Source organism: Kogia breviceps, chromosome 10, assembly GCF_026419965.1.
Source record: "Kogia breviceps isolate mKogBre1 chromosome 10, mKogBre1 haplotype 1, whole genome shotgun sequence".
NCBI classification, from domain to species: Eukaryota; Metazoa; Chordata; class Mammalia; order Artiodactyla; family Physeteridae; genus Kogia; species Kogia breviceps.
In genome coordinates, this window is record NC_081319.1 from 65560746 (window position 1) to 65581524 (window position 20779).

At 36.9% G+C, this 20779-nt stretch overlaps 1 protein-coding gene across 1 annotated transcript in view; it reads left to right on the top strand.

Moving 5' to 3' along the window:
- The window catches only part of BMP5 (bone morphogenetic protein 5), a 121408-nt gene extending 115006 nt beyond the window's left edge, over nt 1–6402 (top strand). The window contains exons 6-7 of the mRNA XM_059075955.2: nt 714–824; nt 4581–6402. Coding sequence (XP_058931938.1) covers nt 714–824; nt 4581–4730 — 261 coding nt within the window. The 3' untranslated portion in view covers nt 4731–6402. The remainder of the gene's footprint in view (nt 1–713; nt 825–4580) is intronic.
- The last annotated feature ends 14377 nt before the right edge of the window (nt 6403–20779 follow it).

Consider the following 20779-nt stretch of genomic DNA (forward strand, 5'->3'; position numbering starts at 1 on the left):
AGTAAGCATTTTCAAATTTATGATAAACCTTTTACATGAATTGTTCAATAATTTTACATCTGTGACAAGTTTTACATCTCTGGAAAAAAAATCAGGGCCACCATTTTAAGTGCCAACTTTTTAGCTTCCTAAAATTTTTCACGTACAGTGCTCAGGAATTTTCTCCAAATCATTTTTTTTTTTAAAGAGACTATAAAGTTAACACATGAATGGAAAGAAAAATAGGACAAGGAGCAAATCTTAAAGCTTTAGGAGCTTGTCAAGCTTCTAAAGCAGGAATGAGTTAGTAAGAAGTAATGAGAATTATCTCAATTAAGTTTATTCTTCTTTTCCTTTCTGGTTCACTTGAACTTTCCAGAGTTCATCATTTCCTGTTTAAACAATATTTAGAATGCTATTTCATGATTAAGGCTTTATTCATGAATACATGGGTTAATACAGGCTATGAATATCTTACATAGTGACCTCTTGGGAGAAATTACAGAGGACAATTTCTTGTGAAAATATTTATACTTTTGTTGTAAACTTTAACTTAACCATAAATTAAGGGCTTGGGGGAAGCTGTCCTATTACAGTAATTGTTGGACCAAGAAGAGAAACTGATCCAGATTATATTATATTATATTAATTATATTTGAGTATTCTTTAAGAATTGTTTTTCTGTGTTTTTATTTTGGTGATATTATTTCTTCTCTTCTTCTTGTGCATTTTAGGACTGGATTATAGCACCAGAAGGATATGCTGCATTTTATTGTGATGGAGAATGTTCTTTTCCACTCAATGCCCATATGAATGCCACCAACCATGCCATAGTTCAGACTCTGGTATGCTTTCTTTTTGTAGGATGGAAAGTGGTTTATGATGCAAACTTCCTATAAAGTTATTTCAAAGGAAAGCAACCATTTATAGTTAGAAATGCTTTTTCTTCTCTTCTCAAATTTCTAAAGTAACAATTGTGCCAAAGTAACAATTGTGGATATAGTCAGGAAATTCAGGCTGGCTTAAAGAATAATTCTGATTCCAGAATGGGAAAGGATTCAGTGAGGAAAATTGGAGTAATCACATAAAGTGATCATTGTGCACTGATTTCTTCACTAGACAATATGACTAACCACACAGGTGCTGTTTCTAACCTAACAATTCATTAGCAGCCATTGCAAAAGCATTGAATGACAGTTGTATTGAATTTCACCTGAGGGTGTTTTCTCTCATCATTTAAGAATGTTCTATAACATACTTTGCTATTATGGAAGCTCTTCAATGTATTATAGAGTATAAGTAGAAGACTGGTTTCTATTTTTTGATACTTTTTTTTTGTTTATAATCTTTAAGGTGGAAATTAGCTTTCCTTTTGTCCCTTCCACATTTAGGAATATAACAGTTACTTAATCTCTAATAATCTAGGCTTATTTTTGTGAAAAAGATAATGAAATGTTTATTTCATCATCTCTAAATGGTCATACTCTATCTAATGAACTCATGAAAACCCTTGAGAGTCTGACATGCCTGCCTTACGGTGTGTGACTTGATGTGTGGGGTGAGGGCAAGACAGCCTCTGGAAGACTAGGGAGAGGCTTCTAGAAGATGCATAGCCTACGTGATGTGCTCCCACATTAAAGTTTGGGTTCATAGGAACATTTCAGCTAAAAGTTATTAGGACAGAAGGAAGGGAACACATTAGTTTAGAATCAAGACAGTGATGGGATGGGAGTGGAGTTAACTTGGTGGATGGTGGTAGGAGAGCAGGAGCTATTAGAAGAACATCTGTCTTTGTGGGTGAGGCTTGTTTATGACCAACAGAAAGAGTAACTATTAGAATTTGTGAGGAGTTAACTCTTCAGAAGGTTACCTTTTTTCACAATTAATGTACATTTTAAAGCTGATGGAAATAACATCCCAGTTTCCTTATGAATAAAGAACTGTATATATACATTGACAGATTAAATCATTTGACTTGATGCTTTGCTGGCATCTTTCTGACCTCAGAGGCACTACAGGATAGCTAGACACCAAAGATACATATCTATGGCAAGTAAAGCATAGATATTGTCAAAAACGTTAGAAATAAGCTTGGATTAGAGAGGAAATAGAGAGATAAAACAAATATATATATTTAAAGGTAGTCATTTGTAAATATTCTTTTTTCCCCCAAGTTTGAAGATATACATTTATTTCAGAATACAATCACATAAAATTATCAGGTTGCTTTTTAATAATGAATGGAAAACATTTGCTCATGTTTTTCCTGCCCCAACACCGATTTTTCCACCCTAGATTTCTTTGATATATCATACCCAGAAAACCCGTATGTCTAGGGAGAAACTCTTATTTCCTCCTTGATAACAAAATTTATATTGATTTAAAGAAAACCTTAGTTTGCTACAGCTCTTTTTTCACCGTCTCAAGTGAAGAACCAGAGTGTAAATTCCAACCAGCAGGTGCGCTCATGCTTGCTTTGATGTTGCCGGTGCCATAGAAATATTCTTCTTTTTATTGATTCTTGACCAATAAGGTTGCCATATGCAAAATATAGAGTAAATTCCTGGGGGTATTTTACATTCTCATATTCTTTCATCTTTGCTATCTATAAATATAAGCACTTCTTGATATAAGATATCATTACTGGGGGATGGGGAGCAGGTATGTGGTACAAGGAAGGGTATATTGTATTCAAACTTCCTCCAGGAAAAGAATGTCTGTGGAGTCCAGCCTTCTATTCTTCTGTATGAGAATTCACATTCTGAAATGTGAGTCATCTGAAAACCAGTCACAGAGAAAGGAACGCTGCTGTCTCACACCTGAAAGGAAGAGGCCTGGTCACTGTCCTTCTGTCCAGCCACAGCAGAACAGCCACTATTAGCCTATAGAGAAATGCCACTTAATTTCCCAGCAGTTAAGCTCTTTGTACTGTCAATGACTTAGAGAGCTTTCTGTGTTTCCTTAGATATGCATCCAAGTTCCCTCAGGCTATACAATGCTTAAGTATTGAAAAAACTCTTTGTCAAATACCCCCCATCTCTCTCTTTTTTTTCTTTTTAAAAAATATATATAATTACATACTGTCAACTCTTAGGACTCTAGTCTAGAAGGCAGCGTCTAAAAACAAACATTTTTTAAAACACTGACACAGACTTGGAACAGGACCCTGGTCTGTATCACTGTCCTGGGATGTGGAGCATAAAGTCATCCCAGAACTTTAAGGGATGTGGCAAGTTTGGTGGGTTTTTTAATTTTTCCCCCTGGCATTGTATACTCTCTATGTTTGTCCCGTGAAGGACATGAAACAAGAAGACAGACGTGTTTGTAGTTAAAGGAGAGCAGGTTTGTGACAAATATGTTTGAGAAATGATTGAAGAACAATCCCGTTTTTTCGGAGTGATGGCTTGGTGAGGCCATCCTTGAAGTAGGGGGTTGAGGACGATAAAGCGGAGGAGGGCTGCAGGCTGCATCTGAAACTGGGAGAAAGCATCCAGCTTGCAGTTTTGTGAGGTCTTAGGAAATTTCACATCCGTGTCCGATCACCTCATTTTTCCTGCTGTGTCTGTCCATAGGCAGGGCTCCTATATCATTTCAGCCAGGAGGTTGTGCAGCCAAGATTCTAAGAGCTGTATTTTCTCTTTGTAGAACCCTAAGGACTCTGCAGTGGGACTTCCCATAAACTCCTCTGGAGGAAGGGCCGGGGTCAGCAGGGGTGGGTGGGAAATGGGGTACAGTGTTATGGCTCCTTCCTTGATTTTGAACCACAGAGGCAAACCTTCCAGTCTGATCATAGTGAGAACAAACCTTTTACTTAAGCATTTCACTCTCCATGTACAGCTGCCTTTTCAGGCTTTGGTGGGGAAAATGGATATTTAATTTTTAAAATATCTAGGCTCCTTGCCTCTGCTTTAGCTTAGCCTGCTTTTTGGCACTTGTCTAGGGGAGAAAGCAAGTCAAAGGATGTTACACTCTGGCCAATCTGATAAAAAATTACGGGGAGAATAGTTGAAATCATTGCTTTAAAGCAAGTATTGGATTTTACCTGGAGTTTATTTTGCTGTGATTTGTATGCTCCCTTTATCATGGAAAATGAAGAGCTGGCACAGCTTTTAATTTCATTGTCAAAAAAAGGTATTGATTTATTGTTTAGTTATCCTTTCAAAAGTAATTCTTAGATCCACATCTTTCTACAGTGCAGTGGTATGGCTTCATTGATTTTGCATTTAGAACTTCTGTATTTCTCATGAAGTAAATAGAAGTGGTCATTTTAACCAAAAGCAACCCAGGGCTAGTTGCCATGTTCTTTCCCCCAGGAAAATTTCCACTTAATATTCCATAGAGAGAGTTTTCCTTCCTTGGTAGAATATTTTTTAAAGCACCAACGTGTAATTAGAATTGGTGGGTCGAGTCTAGGTGTTAATACTTAAGAATACACCCTTCACTACCAGCCCTACCCCACCCTTCCATGGAACATAAACAGAAGAAAGGGAGGTAGCTTACGGGGGTGCTGATAGTCAGTGATAAAACAAGAATATTACTTTCAAGCTGCAGACAAAATGTCTATCTTGATTCTTAAAGAACAAAATGTTTTTCCCCCCCAGGTTCATCTGATGTTTCCTGACCACGTACCAAAGCCTTGCTGCGCGCCAACCAAATTAAATGCCATCTCTGTGTTGTACTTTGATGACAGCTCCAATGTCATTTTGAAAAAATACAGAAATATGGTAGTGCGTTCATGTGGCTGCCACTAATATTAGATAATAATGGTAATAAGAAAAAGATCTGTATTAAGGTTTATGACTACAATAAAAAGTATCCTTTCAGATAAAAGGGGAATTTCATAAAATTAGTCTGGCTCATTTCATCTCTCTAACCTATGTACAATATCATGTATATAGTCACTTTTATTTATTTAAAGGTATATATTCTCCTTTGTGGATGCCTTTTCAATAAAATGTATTTTATAGGTCACTGAATTATGCAATAGATCATCCAGTCTAACTTTCAATAGGATATGCTGAGTCCAATTCCATTTCAACATTTTTTAATGTATTACACTTTTTATATAATTTTCTGAAATTAGACAGAACTCCTTTGACTGTTAAGTATTGTTGAAGGAAACTGAATGCATTTGGTTAGGCTGTGCCAATGAAAACTCTGATAGGATATTTATTTAGAAATAAAACTTACCAAAATAACCACCCCAAACAAAAATTCTTGGAGGAACACAATTTTTCTTTGAGAGTTTCTGCTTCATTAGATAAAGTGAAATGTTGAACTGGATTTGAATAAATTAATGGGAGGCAGAACACAGAAGCTGAAAGGTTGCACATAATTGTTATAACTATTTGCTTGAACAGAATTGGTGTAACTGTAGGAAAGCGTTCCTTCTTGGCTCGTGGGTTGTAAATTTTTCAAAGAGCTCAAAGCTTCAGGAATTCTATGGAGACAGACTTGAGCCTGTGTCCATAACTTTCCAAGTTAACACTAAAAAAGCATAGTACAACCTTCTTACCTCAAATAAATCATGTCTGCCTATTATCTAGAACACTACTGCTGCAGACTTTTTTTTTCAGATTTAAAAACAGTCCAAAATAAAGAAACATTTACATGTTCTCCCCTACCCTCCCCACAGACAAGAGTCACTGCATGCATAAAATATACCCCAGCAAAGAGGCCTACAGAGCCATTTTCTGTAGCTCTATTTTATAACTGAGTTTGCTGATTGATGGGATGCAAGGGATTTTATTTAGGGTAAAAGCACTGAAACTCAACTGGAGGAAATTACCCCAAATCCCAGAATGGCTTTGACAGAATTGCCATTTTGAAAGAACAGCTGAAATTCATTTTGCATATCTTGGAGAATGAGCTCATTGAAAACCTTATTTTGGAGGGGGATTTTGTAAACCTTCCTCCAAGCACAAATAATTCCAAATGGGAAGGTTCTGTTGTGTGTATGTGTGTTCTTCCCTCTGAAATTAATTTATTTTCTCTTCCTGTTTCTCTCTCTGCCTTTTAAGGCTTGTTTTTAACCCACTGACTTTTGGAAGAATGACATTTAGTGGATAACTTGCTATTTATGTGGGCTTCACAGCTAGGATTATTTACAGTTCATTTAAAATATTCATAAAGCACCATTTATTAATCACTCTTTTGGACTTTTTAAGTAAAATTTGTATCAGAAATAGCTTAAAAATGTTATGGGTTTGTTTGTGATTCAGGAATATTGCAATGTAGTTTTAAAATACAGTTTATCTTAAAGTAAATTTGATAATAACTCTATTTGAGGTACATTAAGTAATATATTTTTGAATTAATGGTATACCATTATAAGAATAAGAAACGAAAGTCTATTATATTATTCTTTAAATATGCTGTTTAAATATATTTCTATGTTTTAAAATACATTAAACTTGTGATGCTAGTTTTTACTGTGCTTCTTGATTTGGCTCTTTTTTGAAAGAGGGATACGAAATGTCATAAATTGAGACTATAAGCCTATCAGATGTAAAATGTTTGTGGATTACATGTTTTTAATTGCCAAAACTAGTTTTTGTGCTGTTGATAAATAACTCACTATTAAATGAGCAAAGCAACCATCCATGAATTAAATATTTTCTTGATCTGTTCAAACAACAAAGAAATTTATATTTTTTCTTTTTTTGTTTTCTTTTCGGCCATGATATGTGGCTTGCAGGATCTTATTTCCTCAACCAGGGATAGAACCTGTGCCCCCTGCAGTGGAAGTGCAGAGTCCCAACCACTGGACCACTGAGAATTCCCCAAAGAAATTTTTAAAATAGCAAAAATATGATTAGGATGGGAAATTACCTTACTTATTATCTTTCATTTAAAAAGGGATATATTTGGCATTAATATTTTCACATTAGTATTTTCACTATATATATATAGTGTGTTTATGTATGTATATACACATATATGTGCACATATGGCCTGTTACATTATTCTCAAATAACTATTATAGTAAATTCTTAGTATTACTTTGAATACTCAAGCTATTAGCAGAAATTAGAATAATTTGAGCTATTTTAACAGGATCCAAACTCTTCAGTTCTTTTTAGCTAGTTATGTATTGGTTTCTTTGTCTGTATGTTTTTACTTTTTCTCCTTTATAGGTATTTTGTTTTGTAAAGTGGTCCTAATCCTTTTTTTTCTCTTTTTTTTTTTTTTTTTGCCGTATGCGGGCCTCTCACTGTTGTGGCTTCTCCCGTTGCGGAGCACAGGCTCCGGATGCGCAGGCTCAGCGGCCATGGCTCACGGGCCCAGCCGTTCCGCGGCATGTGGGATCTTCCCGGACCGGGGCACGAACCCGTTTCCCCTGCATAGGCAGGCAGACTCTCAACCACTGCGCCACCGGGGAAGCCCAGGTCCTAATCCTTTTTGAAGTTAGAAGGGCATCAATTACAAATACTCATGTTCTTTAAAACTAAGGCAAATATAAATTGTCTGCATTGAAATAAAGAAAATACACAAAAAAGAAAACGCAAAATTATTTTTTTCTCAGGTAAAGATTTGTCATTTTATAATCCCTGTATCACCATCATTAAATCTGAGCCAGTGCCTACTGGCTACTATACAGTCTGGCAAACTTCATTTCTCAAGACATTTACAGTGAATCATTAGCTTCCTCTGTAGCTCCATTCAAGGCAGAAGAAATCCTCATTCCCAAACACAGGTCACTGTCTCATAACCATTCAATAAACTGCTCAATGGATCATTCAGTCTTGCTCTCAGATTACCTGTTTTTCTATGTTTTTCCTTTTGCAGTTTTTTTTTTTTTTTTGTGTGTGTGTGTGTGTGTTGGGGGGTGGCTGGAACTTTTTGAAGTTACAAGTGAAGATGCCTTTGATGATAAAGTAGATACATCTCTAAGTATACATAAATACATCTGAATTTTATCAAATTTGGTTAAGATCATAACCGGAGAAAAAGTAGGAAAATAACAATCAATGCTAGTATTTATTCTTATGTATGCAGAAAAGTGACACTCTATCCAAGTTAGCAATTTAAGAAAAGCCAAGATTTTGCAAAAATCACTTCCAAGTCTCTTGCCATATTTGTTAGAAGCTGTTTGAAAGATGGGGATTTCAAAGACAGGAGAACCTGGATCAGCCTTTAAAATTACACAGCCTTTAAAATTACACAGAAACTTCAGACTTTTAAAAACATGCACTTTAACCTTTGCATCTTAGTTTCAACTTTACAGAGGCAGCTAGCCTCCAATCAGTGGGGAGAGGATGGAGAGATGCACTTCAGTCTCAAATCCTGTGGCTTATATATAGGAGGGTAAGAGAGGAAACACTGCAAAACAGCCTCCTCACTAAGCATCTGGAAACAGGACCTAAGCTGATGGTTCAGTGGGTTGTGGTCAGTGTTTTCTTCCCAGTTCATTGTGACTACATGGTGAAATGCAGTAGAACCGACCTAAAAAAACTACAGTGGTTATCATCCTGCAGATACCTATAGGAAAAGCCCAAACTAGGAAAATAATTTTCTACCTTGAGCCACAGGCCAATTAAGATGTCTTCAATTATGTATCTTTATACTTTCTTCATTAAAACACACAATACATACACACTTATAAATAAGTGTATTTATTTAAATAAAATATATCTACTCACATACTTATAAAGATGTATTGTTTTAAAGAAGAGAGAATAAAAACATGAATACAATATCTTCTAAATGAACCCACAGAACTTCTGGGAAGGAAAAATCTAATAATTAAAACTTTATGGAATATGTTATGGGAAAAGTGGTGAGCTGAAAGACAGATCTGAAGGAATTATCTGGAAGGCAGCTTTGAGACAGATAAAGTGATAGAAAGTCAAAAAGAACTTAAAGTAAACTGAGTAGTAACATCCATTTAATCTATATTCCAGAGAATTGGGGACAATTTGGGGGCAAACATGTGACTTCTCAATCAAAGCTGGCTTCTCAACTTGGAAGGCAGTGAACAGGTAATCACTATCCTCAAATTGCTCAGAAAATATAGCTGTCATTTGGAATTCTTTACCCAGCAAAAGTATTTCAAACATTAGGGCAAAAGAAAACATTCTCAGGCAAAGAAAAATGAGAGAGAATTTACCACCAATGGCAAAGCCACTGCTAAAGGTTTTACCTCAGGAAGAGCCAAAACTAACCCCAAAAGGCAATGTATACAAATATGATGAACAAGAAAATAGTAAACATGGGGATAGATTAAGATAAAAATGTCTAATAATTGTGGTTTATTACAGCAAGAGAGTTAAATGGCATTAAATAGGGTTAACTACAGCAAAGTACAGTACAACTATAGAATGTATTATGGAAGGTGGATGGTCGGAAATATATGTTTTGTATTTTACTTGATGATAATGATTAAGTTAGACTATTAACTACAGAACACAAAGCATATTTTGAACCAGCGTTGGCAAACTCTTTTGGTAAAAAATGTGATAATAAATATTTAAAGCTCTGTGTTTCTGTTGCAGCTACCCACCTCTGATACTGCAGTGTGAAAGCAGCCGTCCACCATATGTACAGTAACATGTGTGGATCTGTTCCAATAAAACTTTACTTACAAAAACAGGTTGTGGGTAGGATTTGGCCCATAGGCTGTAGTATGCTGACATCTATTCTAAACCAGTAGAGGGAATAATTGCAATGTAGTAAAATGTAATCAATTCAACAAGATAAAAAAAGAGAAAAGGATGAAAAGAAATACAGCAAAAAGGAAGTATTGCATATAATAATATGATAGAACTAAATCTGACATGGTCATATAGTATTAAATGTAAATGGACTAAAAAGATCACTATTACCAGATTGGATTTAAAATAATAACTTCAACAACTAGTTACATTCTGTTCAAAAGTGGCACACCTAAAACTTAAAAACACAGGAAGGTTGAAAGTAAAATGAAGGTAAATATATATCAGGCAATACCCACGACAGCAAAACTGGGTTAATCATATTAAGCCATTTCTAGGGAAATGAGGGTCAAAACATATCAATAAAACTTGTAATCACTATTGTCATTTCTAAGCTTAGATGTAAGACATAGGATTCCATTTCAGAGACATACAAAGTAAAAATGGATAGAATTTCAAGGAGAAATTTAAAGCGTACCTTTTTAGTGAGAGGTTTGAGCAAACCTCTCTCATTAACTGACGGATTAAGAGAAAAATGATCAGTGAAGATATAACAAATATACCTATTTAACAAACATTAATTAATTAACATGTAGAGAACATCGAAGAATACACACTATTTTCCAGCAAATATGGAAAATGTATGAAAATCAATCATTTCACTCAACTTCAAAAACTAAGATTGCTAAGTTGAAACACTTTGGTGACAAGAATATGTGGGCATATTGGAAGAATTTATTTCTCCCTTGTCTTTCTTGAAATATGCAAGTAAATAATGAACAGAGTGCATCCTTTAAAAAGATTGCATCTGTGGGGATAGAGTGCTTCCTTTTGAATATAAGGACATACTGTTAGATTAATAATTGTTTTCCTATTTTTTTTTCCACCACTAAATTCCTTTAGAAGGATGGGAAGCACATTATTATACTTTGTGCTTCCTCCATTCTTCAAAATTATGGTGTATCACTGTGTATTTTTTTAATCTAGAAGTTTCTACAAAAGGTTAGATAATTGTAACAAATTATTTTAGGAAATGAGGTAAAGAGAAATAAAATGGTAATTAAAACACAAAATTTTTAAAAAGGACATACTGTTGTTGCCTATTCAATTTTTGGCAAGTCTTCTCATAAAATAGTTTCTAGAATGGCTTTTAAAATTGCCTGTTAAAACTTAATAAACAAAAAATGATTTTACTTTGGCATATAATATTATTTCTTAAGGTTATTAAGACTGGTCTTTTGAAAAGTACTTGTCTTTGAGATGAAGGTCTACAATACTCAACAACACTTGTTGATGTCAGTAAGCCTGTCTAAGGTATCCTACTTAGGACATGAAATAAAGCATAAGGAAATGAACAAGCAATTCTCCAAAGATGTGAAAAAAAAGAAAAATATTTGAAAAATCTTGGCTATTGAACAAAATGGATCCAATGAATCTCATCTCATACAAACCTTCTAGTGTTATTACTAAGTCAAAATAAATTACTTTTTGTATCCGCAATACATGAACATAGCTTCCTGACCTTGATAACATTTTTTTCATTCCCAGGAAATGCCCTCCCTCAGTTCTGCCTGGTGATATTCTACCTATTTCTGGAGCCCCTTCTCATTTGCTACTTCCCTCAGAAAGACCAAATACACCAATCCAGATGTGTTTGATCCCTCTAATGAGCCACCACAGCCCTCTTGCTTCTGAGACATGCTTCCCATTATGCTGGCTACTATAGTTATTTGGAAAAACCTTCTAGATTGTAAGATGAAGAAATTCACCATATCCACTCATTTATTAATTCCTTAAAAATTATCATAAAGATATTCTTAGAGCTGATGTTCTAGAAATGATTTGGAAATGAATAGCTTAATATATTACTTTAATGGGAAACAGCAAACATAAAAGCAATATAGTCAAAATTGAGATAGAAGGGAGTAGATTCCTTATTTTATTTTATTTTATTAAAAAATATTTTTTTTGACCATACCAAGCAGCATCGGGGTTCTTAGGTCCCTGACCAGGGATCAAACCCATACCCTCTGCAGTGGGAGCATGGAGTCTTAACCACTGGATGGCCAGGGAAGTCCTGAGATTCCTTATTTTAAAATGAATGTCCCCAAAATATCTTTCACTTTTAGGGCATTCCATTCTAATCTCCATTTCATTAAGGTTTTTGTTTTTGCTTGTTTTTCCTGAGGTTTTATCTTGTTTTTTTTGTTTGGAACACATTCCTCCATTTCTTCATTTTGCTTGACTCGCTGTGTTGGTTTCTATGCATTAGATGAAACAGTCCCCCTCTCTCAGTCTTGTAGGGTGGGCCTTGAGAAGATGATGAACCTCATGGTTCAGCCCTGCCCTAGCTCTTGGCCAGCTCTCAAACTTTTGTGATTGTCCAAGCAGCCTATTTTACTTGAATAGCTCCCAATAGTTGAAGGTGTGCCAAGACAGTCAGTGTTCCAAAGGGGAGGATTTCAGTCAGCACCTAGATTCAGGCTGATTGGCAGCTTGACCCTCAGGCAGCAGCTTTTAAATGATGCAAATATACAAGGTTCTGTGGGACCAGCAGCATAAAGCCTGCTTAGGGTCAGGAGATCTAGAGGTGTCCCCTGGCGACTGTTGCAAAAATCGGGGCTCCATAAGGATATGTAAGCTCATTTCTGGGAGTGAGCTGCACTGAGGCAGAGGGAGAGTGCAAAGCTGGCATTCTCCAGCCCACCTTTACTGAGGGCACCCCGTAGCCTCTAGATGTGTGTTGAACCTGAAGCTTGCCCCTCGGGTTAAACTCCAGGACAAGCAAGTCATCCTCTTTCAGAGAAAGGCTGGGGATGTGTTTCAGGCTGCTGTCCGTGCAGTGCCCTGGGGTGGTAGTTGGTCAAGAACTCTCCTGATTGTTACAGCCCTGTGGGACTCAGGAGCACAAGGCCCCCTGGGCACCAGAGCCAGATGATGCAGACATGTCCCCTGGGGGCAGCTGCAAAATTCAGGGCAGCAGACATATACAAGCTCCTCTCCAAGAGATGTTGGTGCTCTGAAGCAGGGCAGCCTATGTAAAATTAGTATTGTTACCCACTCCCCGAGTTCTCAGGAGATGTTTACTGTCAGCCTTTAGATGTGTGTTTCATTAGAAGCCTGCCCCTCAGGCTGCAGCTAAGATGATAAGATGACAATGTCTCAGGCTGTTGTTCTGTGCAGTGCCCTGGGACGGCAGCCAGCCAAGAACTGTCTTTCCATCGTCACAGTCCCCTGGGACCCAGGAAAGCAAGCCCCCCATGGCCTCCAGAGCCAGATGATCAAAGGGCATCCCCTGGGTGGCAGCCACAGACACTGGTCACCAGATGTAAAAACTGGGGCACCAGACATGGGAGATACTGGTCCTTTGGAGGATGTGGAGGAGGTGCCCATTGGAGGGAGGCAGAGGCAGAGTGCGAAGACAGCCCCCAGTAAAAAAAGGGGAAAAGAAGTAAAAGGAAGAAGAAAAAGGAAGAAAAAAGAAAGAAAAATGGAGAAAAAAAAAGTACGAGAAAAGAATTAGAAGAAAAGAAAGAGAGAGAGATGGGCCCTGCTGCCTAATCCAGGCAGAGGGGTGGGGGTAGCGGGAAGATGTGTCCCCTGGTCTCCATTCTGGAGGGTCTCAGCAGTCCCCAGCCCTCAGACCAGTGCTTTAAAATGAGCAAACTGGTGCCTCTTGCATCAAGTCCCCCGCGCTTTTCTAGGGCTGCCTCTGCTGGGTGGCAAGCCTTGCGCAGCCTGGAGGAGGCGTCTTCAGCTCATGACAGACCATAGGCTTCGTGCAGGAGCCACTTAGTTTTTAAAGCCCATGTTCTGCGGGCTCCTCTCTCAGGTACCAGATGTGGGGAAGGATGCTTTGCTCCTGGGGAAGCTCGGGCTTGAGCTCCCTGCCAACTGCGGGTTCCTGCCTCTGGAGCGAATTCACGGGGAGACTGTCCCAGCCTTTCCTACTCCCTTCCGGGGGGTTTCCCTCTCGTTTGCCCCATGTGAAGGGATCTCTTCACCAGTTTTTAGGTCTTTTTCAGAGGACATTTTTCCTGTACAGCTGTAGATTCAGCGCTCCGCGGGGAGGAGGGGAGTTCAGGATCTTACCCATCACGGTATTGAACCGGAATCTCTAATTCTACTCTGGATAAAACAAGAAGCATAATGGGGCCCACAGGATGATTACTTCTCAATTATAGGAGGAAAAAAGCCTCTGTAAGGCAGGAAGTGCTGCTGCCTCGTTCCTATAGAGAAAATACAGAAGGGAGCACAGACACAAGATAAGTGATTTCTGTAGCATCTTTGGGAAGAGCAGTCCAGGGTCTTTCTCCTATGAACATGGCCTGGATAAGGGGAAGGAAGGGGGGATCACTTACTGAGCTTCAGCCAAGGCTGGATTGCACCAAGTCATTGAGAGCTTGATTTAGGACGTGTTAATTTCTGAAGGAAAGGTCCAGAGACTGGTTAGAAACAGGCGTCCTGAGATTACAGGAGAGGTCCTGGCCAGACATATAAATCCATAAGTCATCAACATGTGATGGTGTTTAAAACCACATGATCAGTGAGGTCACCACTGCAGATAGAGATACTGCAGTGAATGACAACCCTTCCTCACTTTCTCACCCACAGCTCATTCACGACGAGGTCTACCTGTGAGAAACAGGTATTGACATGAAGACAATCACGATTCTGCTCCCATCTACCAGGGGGCTTTATGAATCACCTTATCTTTGTTTACTGAGAAAAGTCAATTAGAACTCCCTATAATTTATGCAGAAAATAAAATGTAGGTATTAACATACTAAACATATTAATATAACTTTCGTCATAATAATTTTTGCTGTGCATTTAAAAGAGTCCAAGGAGCTTCTGGAACGTGAATAGGGCAGTGAGATAAAACAGATAGATGAAACTAAATATCTGGGAACTGTTCTATAAAATGTCATTGATATAAATGCTATATGCATATGAGTCCTTAATAAAGAACAAATTAAAAAGTAATGCATTGTGCCACAAACCTATCTACAAAACAGAAACAGACTCAGGGACATAGAGAACAGACTGGTGGTTGCCAGGGGGGAGGGATGGATTGGGTGTTTGGGATTAGCAGATGCAAACTATTATATATAGAATGGATAAACAACAAAGTCCTCCATATAGCACAGGGAACTATATTCAATAACCTGCAATAAACCATAATGAAAAGAATATTAAAAAAGAATGTATATATATGTATAACTGAGTCACTTTGCTGTACAGCAGAAATTATCACATTATAAATCAACTATACTTCAATTAAAAAAAATTTTAAGTCATGCATTATCTTTTATCAATTCTGTATGTGTAATGGGGTGGGCGGGGAGAGCCTTAATGATAGCATTAAAGGTTTAGGAGAGACATAAGGGAGGCATTTAAAATACTACTGAACATTGAAATGGCTCTCCAAGAAAAGACTTTGAAAAACTATCAAAGTGCTGTTGATGTTTCATCATCCCTATTTCTCAACTTTGACGAGATACAATTCTGCCTGAACTTTTTGGCTGTAAGTTCCTTTGCATATTATTAAAATTTCTTTGGTTTACATAGCTTTATTTTGAGCTAAAATATAGCTATTTGCTGTTTGTAAAGCTGAAGTTTTTCTGCATTAGGACCTACTTGGTAAGAAGTTTGTTTTCTAGAGAACTGTATACACTAACACCAAATAATTTATATTACAAGGAAACAATATGAATACTAGTCCAAAATTTTCTAGATGTTGCAGTATTAGTGTAACTATTCTGTAGGTGAACAATACTATTATTGGGTTAAGATATGTTATTTATCATTAGATATAATCATGTACCATGTGTTAATACTATTTATAACAGTAGAACATATGGGGTTATTTTCTGATACCTTTCTTGAATCTGTGCTGGTTGCTCTTATTTCAATTTTAACTAACTTTAAATATCAATGCCTCATAATTTGCCTCCAGAGCCTGGAGAAGTCTTTAAAATATGTTCTGTATTTTCTTTGTTTTATTATTCTAGGTTTCTAACAGTTCTCTTAGGAAGTGCTGTATCATACATGATATTGTGGGAATTGATTCAGAAAAGTTTAGCTGAGTCTGCTGAATATTTAATTAGAATGAACATTTTGAAGAAGTCTGTGTTCTCACTTTGCCTTTCAAGCCTCTCCTAACAGAGACGTGGAAAGGACCAAACAATCACATCAGAAAGACAAATGCTTCCTCTGTTTGGAAATAAGTGCGCTAAACCAGTTAACTCTAATATTATTTGTGAAAAAGAAAATGAAATTAGAAAGATGCTTGATCTGAAAAGGCTGTGTAAATTGACATATGTGTTATTCTTGATGGTCTAGGAAAAATAGCTTTCCTTGTGGAAGATTTTAAGTTCTTGCTTATTAAAATTACATGAGACACACTCTAAAGACAATACAAGTTAAAACAATTGTTGAGAAAAGTATAGGAACAATCTAATAGAAAATTAGTAAAAGTTTGAACTGGCATTTCCCCCAAAAAGAAAGAGTTATGGCCAAGTAATATAAGCGACAATGTTCAACCTCACAACATTTATAAAAAAGCAGAGACCACAATGAGATAACATTTCACACCAGATTGGCAAATAGATTTTATCAAGGAATGCTTTAATATTGAGTGTGGGAGAGAATATGGATCATTACACTGCTAATAGGAATATAAGTTGGTAAAATAATTTTGAAAACAATCTAGCTTAATCGTGTAAAGAATATTCACATACTCTACCACCTAATGGTTCCTTTTCTAAATATTCACTATGGAAACACTTCTGGAGATCTGAACTAGGAAACGATACGAGAAGGCTTATAACAAAACTGTTTACATTTTTTTTTCACATCTTTATTGGAGCATAAATGCTTTACAATCTTGTGTTAGTTTCTGCGCTATAACAAAGTGAATCAGCTATATGTATGCATATATCCCCATATCCCCTCCCTCTTGAGCCTCCCTCGTACTCTCCCTATCCCATCCCTCTAGGTCGTCACAAAGCATCCAGCGAGCTGATCTCCCTATACTATGCAGCAGCTTCCCACTCCCATCCATTTTACATTTGGTAGTCTATATATGTTAATGCTCCTCTCTCACTTCATCCCAGCTTCTGCTTCCCCCTCCCCATGCCCTCAAGTCCATTCTCTATGTCTGCGTCTTTATTCCTGCCCTGCCACTAGGTTCATCAGTACCGCTTTGTTTGTTTGTTTGTTTGTCTTAACGGTACACGGTCCTCTCACTGTTGTGGTCTCTCCCGTTGTGGAGCACAGGATCCGGACGTGCAGGCTCAGCTGCCATGGCTCACAGGCCCAGCCACTCCACAGCATGTGGGATCTTCCCGGACCAGGGAATGAACCCGCATCCCCTGCATCGGCAGGCAGACTCTCAACCACTGCGCCATCAGGGAAGCCCAGTACCGCTTTTTAAAATCCCATATATGTGCATTAGCATATGGTATTTGTTTTTCTTTTTCTGACTTACTTCACTCTGTATGACAGACTCTAGGACCATCCACCTCATGACAAATAACTCAATTTTGTTCCTTTTTGTGGCTGAGTAATATTCCATTTTATATATGTGCCACATCTTTATCCATTCATCAGTTGATGGATATTTAGGTTGCTTCCATATCCTGGCTAATGTATATAGTGCTGCAATGAACACTGTGGTACATGTATATTTTGAATTATGGTTTTCTCAGGGTGTATGCCCAGGAGTGGGATTGCTGGGTCATATGGTAGTTCTATTTTTAGTTTTTTTAAGGAACCTCCTTACTGTTCTCCATAGTGGCTGTATCAATTTACATTCCCACCAACACTGCAGGATGGTTCTCTTTTCTCCACACCTTCTCCAACATTTACTGTTTGTAGAGTTTTTGATGATTGCTACTCTGATCGGTATGAGGTGATACCTCATTGTGATTTTGATTTGCATTTCTCTAATGATTAGTGATGTTGAGCATCTTTTCATGTATTTGTTGGCTATCTGTATGTCTTCTTTGGAGAAAAGTCTTTTTAGGTCTTCCCCCCATTTTGGGATTTCGATTTTTGTTTTTGTGATATTGAGCTGCATGAGCTGCTTGTATATTTTGGAGATTAATCCTTTGTCAGTTGCTTCATTTGAAAATATCTTCTCCCATTCTGAGGGTTGTCCTTTTCTCTTGTTTATGGTTTCCTTTGCTGTGCAAAAGCTTTTAAGTTTCATTAGATCCCATTTGTTTATTTTTGTTTTTATTTCCATTTCTCTGGGAGATGGGTCAAAAAGGATCTTGCTGTGATTTATGTCATAGAGTGTTCTGCCTATGTTTTCCTCTAAGAGTTTTATAGTGTCTGGCCTTACATTTAGGTCTTTAATCCATTTTGAGTTTATTTTTCTGTATGGAGTTAGGGTGTGTTCTAATTTCATTCTTTTGCATGTAGCTGTCCATTTTTCCAAGCACCACTTATTGAAGAGGCTGTCTTTTCTCCATTGTGAATTTTTGCCTCCTTTGTCAAAGATAAGGTGACCATATGTGTGGGGGTTTATCTCTGGGCTTTCTATCCTGTTCCACTGATCTTATTTCTGTTTTTGTGCCAGTACCATACTGTCTTGATTACTGTAGCTTTATAGTACTGTCTGAAGTCAGGGAACCTGATTCCTCCAGCTCTGTTTCTATTAACATTGCTTTGGTTATTTGGGGTCTTTTGGGTTTCCATACAATTTTTAAAATTTCTTGTTCTATTTCTGTAAAAAATGCCATTGGTAATTTGATAGGGATTGCATTGAACCTGTAGGTTGCTTTGGGTAGTATAGTCATTTTCACAATATTGATTCTTCCAATCCAAGAGCATGGTATATTTCTTCATCTGTTCTTGTTATCTTTGATTTCTTTCATCACTGTTTTATAGTTTTCTGAGTACAGGTCTTTTGCCTCCTTGGGTAGGTTTATCCTAGGTATTTTATCCTTTTTTTGCTATGTTAAATGGGATTGTTTCCTTAATTTCTCTTTCTGATTTTTTATTGTTAGTGTATAGGAATACAAGAGATTTCTGTGCATTAATTTTGTATCCTGCAACCTTACCAAATTCATTGATTAGTTCTAGTAATTTTCTGGTGGCATTTTTAGGATTTTCTATGTATAATGTCATGTCATTGGCAAACAGTGACAGTTTTACTTCTTCTTTTCCAATTTGTAGTCCTTTGATTTCTTTTTCTTCTCTGATTGCTGAGGCTAGGACTTCCTGTACTATGTTGAATAATAGTGGCGAGAGTGGACATCCTCAAGTTGTTCCTGATCTTAGAGGAAATGCTTTCAGTTTTTCACCACTGAGAATTATGTTTGCTGTGGGTTTGTCATATATGGCTTTTATTATGTTGAGGTAGGTTCCCACTATGCCCACTTTGTGGAGAGTTTTTATCATAAACAGGAGTTGAATTTTGTCAAAAGCTTTTTCTACATCTATTGAGATGATCATATGGTTTTTATTCTTTAATTTTTTAATATGGTGTATCACATTGATTGATTTTCATATACTGAAGAATTCTTGCATTCCTGGGATAAATCCCACTTGATCCTTTGGTGTATGATCCTGTTAATGTGTTTTTGGATTTTGTTTGCTAGTATTTTGTTGAGGATTTCTGCATCTATGTTCATCAGTGATATTGGTCTATAATTTTCTTTTTTTGTGATATCTTTGTCTGATTTTGGTATCAGGTTGATGGTGGCCTCATAGAACGAGTGTGAGGGTATTCCACCCTCTGCAATTTTTTGGAAGAGCTTGAGGATAGGTGTTAACTCTTCTCTAAATGTTTGATAGAATTCACCTGTGAAGCCATGTGGTCCTGGGCTTTTGTTTGTGGATGATTTTTAATTACAATTTCAGTTTCATTACCTGTGATTAGTCTGTTTATATTTTCTAATTCTTCCTGGTTCAATCTTGGAAGGTTGTACTTTTCCAAGAATTTGTCTATTTCTTCCAGGTTGTCCATTTTATTGGCATGTAGTTGCTTGTAGTAGTCTCTTAGGATGCTTTGTATTTCTGTGGTGTCTGTTGTAATCTCTCCTTTTGCATTTCTAATTTTATTGATTTGAGTCCTCTCCCTTTTTTGCTTGATGAGTCTAGCTAAAAGTTTATCAATTTTGTTTATCTTCTTAAAGAACCAGCTTTTAGTTTTATTGATCTTTGCTATTGTTTTCTTTGTTTCTATTTCATTTATTTGTGTTCTGATCTTTATGATTTCTTTCCATCTGCTAATTTTGGGTTTTCTTTGCTCTTCTTTTTCTAGTTGCTTTAGGTGTAAGGTTAGGTTGTTTATTTGAGATTTTTCTTGTTTCTTGAAGGGAGCTTGAATTGCTATGAACTTCCGTCTTAGAACTGGTTTTGCTGCATCCCATAGGTTTTGGATCATCATGTTTTCATTGTCATTTGTTTCTAGGTATTTTTTGATTTCCTCTTTGATTTCTTCAATGATCTCTTGGTTATTTAGCAGTGCACTGTTTAGCCTCCATTTATTTGTGTTTTTACTCTTTCTTCCTGTAATTCATTTCTAATCTCAAAGTTTTGTGGTCAGAAAAGATGCTTGATACAATTTCAGTTTTATTAAATTTTCCAAGGCTTGATTCGTGACCCAAGATGTGATTTATTCTGGAGAATGTTCCATGTGCACTTGAGAAGGAAGTGTATTCCTTCTCTTTTGGGTGGAATGTCCTAAAAATATCAGTTAAGTCTATCTGGTCTGTTGTGTCATTTAAAGCTTGTGTTTCCTTATTTATTTTCTGTCTGGATGATCTGTCTATTGGTGTAAATGGGGTTTGAAAAGTCCCCCACTATTATTGTATTACTGTCGATTTCTCCTTTTATGGCTGTTAACGTTTGCCTTATGTATTGAGGTGCTCTTATGTTGGGTGCCTAAGTAATTATAATTGTTATGTTTTCTTCTTGGATTGTTCCCTTTATCATTATGTAGTGTGCTTCCTTATCTCTTGTAACAGTCTTTATTTTAAAGTCTATTTTATCTGATATGAGTATTGCTACTCCAACTTTATTGTGATTACCTTTGCATGGCATATCTTTTTCCACCCCCTCACTTTCAGTCTGTATGTGTCCCTAGGTCTGAAGTGGTTTTCTGGTAGACAGCATATATAAGGGTCTTGTTT